Source organism: Poecilia latipinna, unplaced genomic scaffold (genome assembly GCF_001443285.1).
Source record: "Poecilia latipinna isolate Pla-1442-1.1 unplaced genomic scaffold, P_latipinna-1.0 Scaffold5410, whole genome shotgun sequence".
NCBI lineage: Eukaryota > Metazoa > Chordata > Actinopteri > Cyprinodontiformes > Poeciliidae > Poecilia > Poecilia latipinna.
In genome coordinates this window covers 1-11,233 of record NW_015118026.1, presented here as the reverse complement: position 1 = coordinate 11,233, position 11,233 = coordinate 1, and the positions used below count along the sequence as shown (strand labels likewise).

Here is an 11,233-nt window from a genome sequence, read left to right as displayed (position 1 = left end):
TTTCTATGTAAAAGTGTAACACATGACAGCTCACTGTAAAAACGGTTAGTGGTGGCTGATTACTTTGCCGTCTCCTCAGCGTGTTTCTTAGCCTGCGTCTCCATGGCGATCCGGTGTTGCTCCAGCTCGGCTGCGGTCAGCTTCAGCTTCTCTGTGACAGAGCTGAGTGAAGCATCCTGCTCAGCCACCGTCTGCTCCAACTCAGCCAGGCGCTCCAGGTGTTTAGGTGTCAGCACTCTGATAGCGGGCTTCTTCATCAACTCCTGAACACAAAGAGGGTCATTTTAAACCCAACAGTTGTTGCTTCCTTAAATAACACACGCTTAAACTGTTTAACAAGTGCTTAGAGACTGAATAAATACTTATTTTTAATGTCAAGTGACTTTTTATAGCACAAATAAGTAACTATATTACCTTTGGTTGTTATAAAAATGCTATAAAATGGTGCCTTACAGCAAATTCTTAATAATTAGGAGTGCTCAAAATAGTAAGTGGTGTGATTTGAGTTTTGGGGTGTCTCAGGGAACACTGCTTAAACCATTTATAATTTTTTATACTTTTTCTTGACCATCTTATTAAATTCACTTCTCAGTCTTTGTGACTTTGTAATTTAAAACCTTGAAATTAGGCCTGTGTCTCTTTAAGAAACTCTTGTTCTTTCTGAAACTCCGCCTTCTGGAAGTCATCACAACAGCGCTCCTGTATTAACCCTATGTTAGCATTTTTACCAGCGTTTCGCTGAAAAAATAATCAAGGCAACACTCCAGGTGTGTTCTTGATGAGGGACTAACATTATTACATGATGCAAAGCTCATAAAAGTCAACGTTACCTAACACTGCCCTACTAAGACGTTGTTGGCAGTTGGGTTTTAACTCAGAAAGCAGTCTTTTTAAATGGAGAGCCTGAACGTACCAATGCTGTCTGTTTGAACTGATCCAGAGAGGTGTCTGTGTGCAAGTCCAGCTTCTGATGTAATATTCTCAACTCTTCCTGATGTCTTTTTATCATCTCCTCTTGATCCTAGAGCCAACAGTGTGTGAGGCAAGGAATGAAAAACAATGGAGTGTTCATAGATCTTCTTTTGTCTTTCTTTTTACAAAAGTAAATCCTTTCTACTCATCATTCAACATCATAGCTTCACCTGTCTGGCCTGAGCCAGCTGGTTTTGGTATTTCTTCAGCACATCTTCTTTCTTGTCGAGTCGACTTTGGAGATCTTTGATGGTCTGGTGCGCCAGCTTCAGGGCAGCCTGGCTGCTTGGCTGGTCCTCTTCGTTCTTTCTGAGGTCGGCAAGCAGACGCTCGCGGTCGGCGGCCGCCGGGAGCCGGAGACGCAGCTCGTTGATCACCTTGTCCCTCGACACGACGTTCTGCTCTGCTTTCAACAAAGCCACTTCGCTCTCTTTCAGTTTCTGTTTATTGACAAAGTTTTAAAGTAGGGATTCAAACATGAACAATTCGATCGTCTGAAACGGTCAATTAACCCTTAAGAGAAGATTTGAATGTAACTCTGATTTTCTTTTAAAAGTTACCCATTGCATCAGTTGTTTACATTATCTTTATTTGGATAAGCTACACAAAAACTGACACAAACATTGGCAGATCTATTCAGTCTAATTCTATGGTTTGTGCTCTGAGTGACGTCATGCTTTATTTATTTCACATTATATTTAGAATGACTAGTTACACTTTCTGAACCATTTGAAAGAAGGTTTGTTGTGATTTATTTTCACATGTTATACCAAGATAGTCAACCTATTGTTTTTGTCAGTTTCAGATTCTTCATTATTTATTTTACATTGGCTATGTGAAGGCCAAGGTGTGTTTAAGTGAGTAGACTTATATATATATATATATATATATATATATATAAAAGAAAAAGTAATTTAGTACATTTATGTCTGTGTTAAAAAAAAAAGAAACGGTTTAAGTCAATTCAGCTCTATTTTTTTGTATCAGATTGGTATCGGCTGATGCTAAACTACAAGAACAAAAAAACTAATTGATATTAAAAATCTCATTTAAAAGACTTTCCTGGGCTACATAGTAGAAAAAATCAGTGCAGCTATGTAAATAAACCTGACTTGAAATTGTTAAAATACTTAAAAAATATAAATATGATCTTATATTTTTATTTTAGGCCAACAAAGTTTTACCTATTCAAGGTGGAGAAATGACCAGCAGAGTTTAGGGAGCGAACAATTTTGTTGTTCATTTCTGAAGCATTTTCCTTAAAAAAAAAAAAAAAAAAAAAAAAACTAAAAATAATAAAATGATGCATTTTGGTATTCATTTTTTTTTTAAGTTTAAAGGATCTCTTAGGGGTTAAGTGTCCTGATTATGTAAATGGAGAACCAAAGACGATATAAAAATAAAAGCAGAAATATATATTTGTTGTTTTTCCTTTTACATACATTTTTGTTAAAACGTTTTTTTTTCCTTATACATTTGCTGTTTTTACATTTCCTTGTCTCTTCTTTTTACCTTGTGCATTTTGCCTCGTTATGCAGATGAGGAGGGACGGAGTCTTAAAACAGATTGGTTGGTTAGAATTACACTCTACTGACCTCAACAAAGATGGAGACCAGTTTATCAGTGAGCTAAAGTTTAGCAACTTCATTAGAAAATAGTGCTATAACTCCGGACTTTATTACTTTTCGTGTGGATGCTCAGACATTTAACGGCTCTCATGTATTTCTTCTTTTATTTCTAGTTATATCAGTTTTGGTCCTCCGTATGCATGAACTGTGACCGAATCAGTTACCTTGTCCAAACTTTTGCATGTTCCCTGAAGCTCCAAGATGGTGCGAACCTGCTCTTTGATTTTACCCAGAGCAAACTCTAACTGATGAGCCAGAGGCAGCACTGGGTCTGGGAGCGGCCCTTCCCCTTCCTTAACCTAACAACAAAAACAAAACAAACAAAAAAAACAATGAGAGGACACATCAATTAAAGTTTAACGCCCAACTGGTTTCTTACAAAATAAGTTTGGCTTTTAACAAAATGGAAACATTTTATCAATAAACCTTCCAAGTCTTGCTTTACCTTCTCGGCGTTGTTGAGAATCTCGGTGTGCTGCTTCTCATAGCGGTCCAGCTGGCGCTCCAGCTCCACCTCCCGCTGGTCCCACGCCAGCTGACGCTCTTCCTGAAGCTTAGTAGAATGAAAATGTCAGACAGCTGTGTTCGCCAATGAGTAATGGTTATTTTGTTTTATGTACAATCAGGCCTGGGAAATACATCAGTTTAATCATTCAATTTATTTAATTTATGGAAAATATGATTTTTTTTTAGGGGGTTTCTGTAGTTCAGTGTGATGTCACCACGTCCAGGGCAGCCATCTTGTTTGATAAGTGTGTTTTACAACTTCTATTTCATATTCGGAAAAATATAAGTGTCGGGCTAAGATTTTTTTTTTTTTAAATACGAGAATGAAGTCATAATATTACAAGATCACAGTTGTTATATTAGGAGAATGATGTAGAGATTTTCTGAGAACCCCCGCACAAACAATAACAAGAAATCAATTATCCAAACTTTTTCTCGTTTCTTGTGATTTTAAGACGTTCTTCTGGTCAAATTGGGTCTTTATTCTGCAGATATTATTACCGTATTCTTGTAATCAAACAAAAATTCTCGTGGCCTGACCCTGATACTCTATAATAAAACTCACAAGAGGATTTAAAAAAAAAAAGACATTTGTAATTTCTCTTTTAGAAAAGAAAGTAAGAAAAGAAAATTGAATAAAATCAGAAATTGCCTCTGGTGTGGGAAAAAAAAAGTCAGAGATTTAATTTTAATGCCATATTATCCAGCCCTCTGTGTGATATTTATAAAACATAGTTTTCTTTTAACAGAGTTTGATAAGAGTTGTAAACTTGTAGAAGGTTTGTCCTCACAGAGTTGAGCTGGACGATGTCCTCCTCCAGCGAGCGGACTGTGCGGTCCTGCTCCTCCACCAGCTTCTTAAGGTAGCTGATCTCCTCCTTCTGGACCACCAGCTCCCTCCCTTTCCTCAGCTCCTGGAGGCGGGCCTCCTCCATCCTCTTGTGCCACTCCATTACCTGTTTCAGGTAAAAGCAGAATTTAATCGAGCAAGTACAACCCAATGAACGCGGCATATGTTTTTGTTTTATTTGGTTTTCTTCCCCCGCTCACTGACCTTGTGGGCACCCTTCACGTCCTTCAGGGTAGAGATGAGCTCCTCCAGGCCTCGCAGTCTCACCTCCAGCTCCTGGGCTCTTCCATCTGCCCTCCGCCTCTCCACCTCAGCTGCCCTCCTCTCCTCCTGGGCTTTGGCTCGGTCCTCCTGGAGCTTCAGCATGGCCAGGGAGAACTTCTCCTGCTGCCGGAGGGGCAGCGCCCCGGCGAACTGCCTGCGCAGAGCCTGGACGGTCTGGCGGAGGTGCGTGGCGCGGTGGCGGCCCTCCTGGCGGGCGAGGAAGAGCGCTCGCTCGCTGGCGTCCAGCCGCTGCTCGGCGCGCAGCATGTTGGCCTCCAGCCGCTGGATGTGAGAGGCAGCGGCCTCCAGATTCCCCAGAGCTGTCGACTCACTGAGCTGCAGCGCCACCATGTGTTGGTGGAGCTTTGCTATCAGAGCCTTCTCATCCGACTGTGACTGAGGAAAATTGAGAATGGTTAGTATTATGGTTTTCCCAGCTACATAGCATTTTATAGCGCAATAAAACAATAAAAATGCTGCATATGACATATATACAGTATTTTACAATGTTAAAATGCTGTATATATATCAAATATCGCTTAAAGAAAATTGACTTTGTAATTTGAAATTGGGCCCCTGTCTCTTTAAGAAACTCCTGTCCCTTCTGAAACTCCACCTTCAGGAAGTCATCTCAACATGGCTCCTCTATAACCCTTCAACAACATTTTTACCGGTATTACACTGAGAAGTAGCTCCTATAATTAGCTCATCAGATGTTCAGTTCCACCAGGTGTTTGCTAATTGCTGCTGGCTAGTCTGAGGGAGCTTTGAAGAGTCAATGTGGTGAAGGGCTCCTCTGTGAGGTGGAAGTCCGGAACAAATACGGTACTTATCATTGTCCATTATGGGGGATATTTCTTCTAATTTATTTAATTTGTTTTAAGATCCACTGGCCGATTACCTCATTAGCAATTAACTGTGGAGCAAGTTAACTGTGGAGCCTTTTTAAAGACTCTACAATTGTGTGTTTGAGTATTATCAAAAATGTCTTCCAATTACATAAATAACTGAGTCATATTTTTGAAATTCCTGTCGACTTTTAAAATTTTTTTGATACAAAAGCAATTCCTATCACCTGGTATTCCAGTATTTGTCTCCTGAAAGCCTCAACTTCGTTGTCTTTGGATTTGTGTTGGGCCTGCAGAGCAGAGACCTGGGACAAAGCCACGTCTGAGACTTCTTGCAGCCTGCAGAAGAAAGATACACACGCACCACTTGGTACTTCTCTCATCTATCTTCACTCATAAAAAAAAGCGAAGATAAGATGAATGGATTTACTACCAGCATGATGAGAAAGGGCAAAAAGTGAGAACTAAACCTGAAGCGTTTCAGCTGAATGCAGACGTCTCTAACAGGCACGGCTGCACACATTCTAATTCATTTATTTTTTTACAGCTTTAGCAACAACCTAGCGAGAGACTGGTACAGTCATGATATCAATGAATCTATTAGGTGATTCCTGCCCAAGGTAAATTCTCCAGGTCCAGTCAGGAACCATCTTATCTTTGCGAGGATTGCAAAAACATGTTCACCTCAGCAATTAATTACCAAAGTCAGCAGCAATCAAGAACGGAAAAACAACGGAACACTTTCGAGACGCACTTGGAGACCTCGAGGCGCAGCTCGGCCTCGGCCTTCTCCAGCTCTGAGATCCTGGCCTTGTCGGCGTCGCTGGCGGCTTTGCTGCTGGCGCCTGCCAGCTCATCTCTTAGCTCCCGCTCGACCCGCTGGGACTCCGCATTCATCTTGGTCAGCTGGAGCAAAACAAAGCGTTGGATGAAAGCGATTAAAGTGATGTGTTCCAGACGATCAGACATTTCAGCAAGAAATAACCCTGAATGGTCACATTAACGTCTTTCCGCACAGGCTCTGCTGTACTTATATAACGCAAAAACAGACTTGTTAGATAATAAAGCGAGCCTGCCAGGAGATGCAAAAACCATTTAGAATAGTTCATCACTTGATTGTGTTGACTGGTACGAATTAAGTGCCAGATGGGAGAAAAAAAAAACAACAATCTAATGTTTTCCTTGGCCTCTTACCTCTAAGAACTTGGATTCCAGCTCTGTGTTGCGCTCCTCCACCTGTCTGAGGGAGTTCCTCATGTGTTCGTACATCCTGTGGGCATGCTCGGCCCTCTGCCTCTCATTCAGCTCCTTCATCTCTAAAGTCGTGATCCTCCTCGCAGCGGATATCGCCTCGTTGTTGATCGAGGCCCTGTCTCCCTCGGCCAGGCCGGTTTCAGAGCCTGGGGAAGAAAAAAACGGTTGTTTCAGTGAGGTGGAACCATTAATTAACTGTCAAGGCTGTAAAACATTAAAAAAAAGAAAACAAAAAACATTTAATATATTTTCTTCAAAAAAGTAGTGATTTTTTTTAGATGTAAATAATAAATAAATTCAAGAATAAAAACTTTGAATTAAAAAAAAAGAATATTTTATATTTTACCCCCCCGTACTTTATATTTTTGGTCATGTTTCAACCACAAGTGCAAATGTTTTTCATAAGGATATTTTGGGACAAACCAACATTAAGTAGCACACAACTGGAAAGTTTAGCTGAAAGAAAACTTGGCACATGTACCCTAATTCAGGGGTTCCCAAAATGGAGTGTTGGGTTGTTGGGACCCTCTAGCGGGTCGCGAGACACTCATTTGGGGGTCAAAAGATGATTTTCAAATTCATCATGATGTGATCCCCCTATGGATTATGGAGAGTCAGTTTTGGTTTATGGATCTGGTGATTATTTTTTGGATTAACTGTTTAATAGTTGGACATAAAAAGGTGCTTAAGAGGAGATTTTTTTTTTTTTTTTATTTTATTACAGATTTGAAGCAAGTGAAGCAAAAACTTCCACTTGAGTTCTGGGAAGAACATATTTACAGTCAAAGATTTTTTTTTACTGTATCTTAAATGTAATATGCATGCATGCATTTTCTTTTGCATGCATGCAGTTTTGGCTTAATCACTGCTTTGAATATGTTGTTCTTCCAGCAGATGCCCTTTTGTTAACTCTGTATACTCCACTTAACAATTAATCAATTACCAAATTAGATGATGATTATGTCAATATTTGATTCATTGATAATTAGATTTTTTACATGATAAAATCAATTAATAAAATTTCATTGTAAAAAAAAATCATGTTTAAAAATGGATATGATTATGTCACTCTGTATGCATATATTAAATAAACAGAGTGAATTAGTTATATGTATTTTATGGGGGTCCATATTTCTTTGCAAAATGGATCTAGCTCAACCAGATTGGATTAAAACCATCTATTTTTCCTCCGTTTTTGAATTTCGCTACAGATTCTTGGTGAGATTTAAGTCTTGACTTTGACTAGACCATTGAAGGATTGGAACATTCTTTGATTTAAATCACTTAATTTTTTCTGTTGTTGTCATTAGTCCCACCTGAGCTCTGAAGCTCTGGAATTCCTCTCGGCATTTTCTCTAATTATTGCTCAACTTTCCTGACCTGTCAGTTCAGCTTATTGCGTGGAGGACAAAACGGAGCTTTTGTAATATGTTGTCAAAAACTTTATCTCTGATCTGCTTTGGTGCATTTCCTGCTCTTTCCTCAGAGCTGTTTGCTCACTAATCCTCTCTAACAAACCTCTGAGGACTTCACAGAATGCCTTGATTTATACTGAGATGCATTACAAACAGGAGGATTCAATTTACTAACTCTACGACTTCTATAAAGAAGAAGAAGAAAAAAAAAGAGGAGGTTGAGTTGGATTTTGAATTTTTAGGAGAATCAAAGAAAGAAGCACATGGTTTTATTTCCATGTCACAATTATGTGCTACTTAGATTTTTTACAATTTCCACCAGCGTCAGCGGTTTTGCAAGGCACTGCAGTTTTGGATGTGGTTGCTATAGAATGGCCTCCGAAATCCCTTGCGCATATAACGACTCTTAACCTGACGTTCTCACTGTTGTGACAAAAACGTCATAACAACTCGAGCCGCAGCTCACACCCCAATTAATGCCAACAATGCGGCTAAACGTACATAAGCCGCCTTGCAACCACCGAGCCTATTACAGCAACGGCCGCTGGCAGGGCAGCAGAGGGGAGCAGAGGAACTGTGATTCCACAGATGTAAACACTGTCATCTCCCGCCTGTGGGAAATATCTGCTGTGGCCATGTTGTGTGGCATCGCCAGAATCCTGCGACTGTTTTGTTTATAGCAATGACGACCTCAGATTTCATCCTGGAGGATTTGTGCTGAACAGCTCAGGGAAGCTGTGTCGAAACTCTCGTTTGGAAGCAAATGAATGTCTCAACTGTTATGCAGAACAAATAGTTTTGTAACACGTTTTAAGATTCTGAGTAAACAAAATAGACACTATCATCTTTTTTTTTTAAGATGCAAATGACTGGAGTGAGCTCCCTCTTTTTGCTTACCGACTGAACCGACGGTCTCCCATGCTTGCTCCAGGGTGTTGAGTTTCTCCTTCGTGATCTCCAGTTCCTTATTGACGGCAGAGATTTGTTTCCATAGAGACTCGTTCTCGCTCTGGGATGTTGGACAGAATCACAAAGATGCATTGGAAGAGTTCAGCACACCACTGGAAATAATGTAACATTCAATGATGTAACCGAGAAGTCACTTGTAATCTCTTAAAGCAGCCTTGATTAAATGTTCTTTAGGTTTTCCAGAAGGTCTTTCAAACGTTCTTTGCTCAATATTTGCAGCTTTTTCAAAAAAATCTTTGGAAATATGTTGACATTAACACGATGACTTACAGTTTTGGTGCAGAGGAAGCTGTTACACAATAAGGAATGGTGTTAGGACAACAGTAAACGAAGTAGAAGTTGTTTCTGGTTTGACGGACAGAACAAAAATACAGTTCTAAAGACAAGAATTGCCAAACAGCTTTAAATTTATTTAGAATCTTTACACATCCTCCCACAAATTCTTGGATGGTTACAACTTGGCAAGTAAATGAGTGAAAAAGCTGCCAAAATCAAATAAAAAACGTTAACGAAAAGAAACTCCAGAAAACTGTAAGTGGTGTTCAAAACTACTTTGTCGAAAGTCTGAAGATAGGAGAGATGAACAAGGACACTGAAAGGAGTGAAAGAGTAGCAGATGGTTGAAGAGGAAAGTTTTGAGTTGGGAATGTGTCTTACTACCTCTAAATGTTGGAGGCTGGATGTTTTCTGTACAAGTAGGCTGTCCTTCTGGAGCACATCTCTGTATTTGACTGTTAGCTTAGTGTACTGCTTATTGGCTCTCTCAAGTTCTGATGCAGGCACGCTGTCATCCAAGGCCTTCTGCAGGGCCGTTATCTTATAGGCAGCCATTTCCTTTAGAACAAAAAAAAGGGTGAGACATCAATTCAATAGCATCATTTTTTATTCTTGCTTTAAAAAGACAAGTTGTGAAACAATGCTTTACAGTGACTACTGATTTAACTACTCAGTGGCCACACCCAACAGGACGGTTAATTGCTTTCTTCCAGTATTTTAGCTTCTAAAGAGAAAAAACATTTAGCTTAAATCAGTGGCTGTAGGTCAAAGGCTGGGGGTGAGATTTCTCATCCCTGTTGACTCCCTTATCTCTTCCTCCCAAAAACTATGGAGCCATTTAACCACAGAAGACGCCGTCTCTTTGCCCGTCAAAGCGGAATGTACACCCGGTGACCTTCAGTGTATTTTCGAGTGGAACAGATGAATGTGTTCCCCTTGTAAAGATTTGTGTAGTGTTGGGTTACATTTACACTCTCGGGACCATGTGACGATCGCGGGTGATGTGTGAGGTTCTCGTTAAGTGCCATTTAAGGGCTCTGCCTGAACTCCCTGAGTATTTTCACAACGTTCATTATCGCTTGTGTTGAAAGACCTCTGGATTCTTTTGATATCGGTTTTTGTTTTGGTGATTCATGACCATCATCAGAGGTTGAGGGTGGGTGTGGGGAACAGATTAGGTGTGCTGGGTGGCATCCAAACAGTATTTTTGGTACACGGGGAAAGAGAAGAATTCAAGAAAAGCTGTCTAGACTCTAAAAGTAAGAGTTTTATTTTCAGGAGCACACTTTGAAAAACAGTTGGCATCTCTGCCAAGTTTATAAGTTTAAAGTGTGATATCCCAAAGCCTCTCAATGACTCCAACACCTGGGGTCTGACTCTGATCAGGACTTCCCATTCAATTCCCAGGCAGTCTTCAGTGGATTTACTTGTACGTGGTGGTTCCAGTTCTGAATCTGCTTAACATTTTTACTCTTACATTTTCTTCAAGCTCTGTCACACAGCAGAATTTATGGTGGCTTATATGAAGGTAAGCTCAGCAAGTCCTGTTGAAGCAAACCATCCCCAAATCATAACACTTGGTGGATTTGGCCTACAGCAAACATGTCCTCTGTTCTCATGTCAAAATAATTCAATTGGAAACAAATGGGCTTCCAACGGGTTTCTGGAAACCCTCTGATAAATGAAACTGCTTTCTTAATTTGTAACCTAATATTAAGTAAAGTCCATTGCTAAAGCTTGGTTTCCTTAGATGTCATAAAAATATCAATAATGACATCAGAGTTCACAATTACAGTGGATGTATTTTTAAATAAGAGGGCAAGAATTTAAGTTCTTTTCTTGATATAATTTCCACAAAACTTCATCAACAATCTAAAATCGTTTCTTTTTGAGTCTTACATGTGACTCGAGTTGGCATCTCAAACTGGAGTCGCCATCAATGAATGAGACTCAGTGAGCTAAGCTTTTCAATAATAAGCATTTCAGCTGCATCTGACACAAGACAAAGAATGAATATCTGAAAAAGCAACTTGTTAAAGTGACACTGAAGGCACTTTGGACCTGATGTCACAAGCAGTCTAACACGTATGATCTGTTTAAATAGAAATGTGGTGATCTTTAGAAGAAAAAGGAAAAAACTGGTTGTCATTAGATCTTTGAACAAAATAATGATTTTGCGAAGTCAAACAGAATTCGTCAGACGCAAAATCGACCCTATTCCATGATCTGCTCTTCTTTGGATCTAAATTC

At 39.8% G+C, this 11,233-nt stretch overlaps 1 protein-coding gene across 1 annotated transcript; it reads right to left on the bottom strand.

Annotated features, from left to right (window-relative positions):
• Positions 1-10: 10 nt before the first annotated feature.
• LOC106943525 (centrosomal protein of 290 kDa-like) lies at positions 11-11,027 on the bottom strand. The gene is made up of 12 exons (XM_015026835.1): positions 9,368-11,027; positions 8,636-8,747; positions 6,264-6,469; positions 5,824-5,975; positions 5,297-5,408; positions 4,162-4,617; positions 3,899-4,063; positions 3,046-3,153; positions 2,765-2,899; positions 1,143-1,412; positions 914-1,021; positions 11-263 (listed from the first exon to the last, which is right to left on the bottom strand). The coding sequence occupies exons 1-12, from the start codon at positions 9,536-9,538 to the stop codon at positions 60-62; spliced, it is 2,199 nt and encodes a 732-aa protein (XP_014882321.1). The 5' UTR covers positions 9,539-11,027; the 3' UTR covers positions 11-59.
• Between the last annotated feature and the right edge of the window lie 206 nt (positions 11,028-11,233).

Coding starts and splice junctions, on each gene's coding strand:
- LOC106943525 (XM_015026835.1), bottom strand. CDS start 9,538: ATGGCTGCCTATAAGATAACGGCCCTGCAGAAGGCCTTGGATGACAGC. Junction 5,409..5,823: donor CTGCGCCTCGAGGTCTCCAA/GTGCGTCTCGAA, acceptor TTTCTTCTGCAG/GCTGCAAGAAGTCTCAGACG. Junction 4,064..4,161: donor ACGTGAAGGGTGCCCACAAG/GTCAGTGAGCGG, acceptor TACCTGAAACAG/GTAATGGAGTGGCACAAGAG.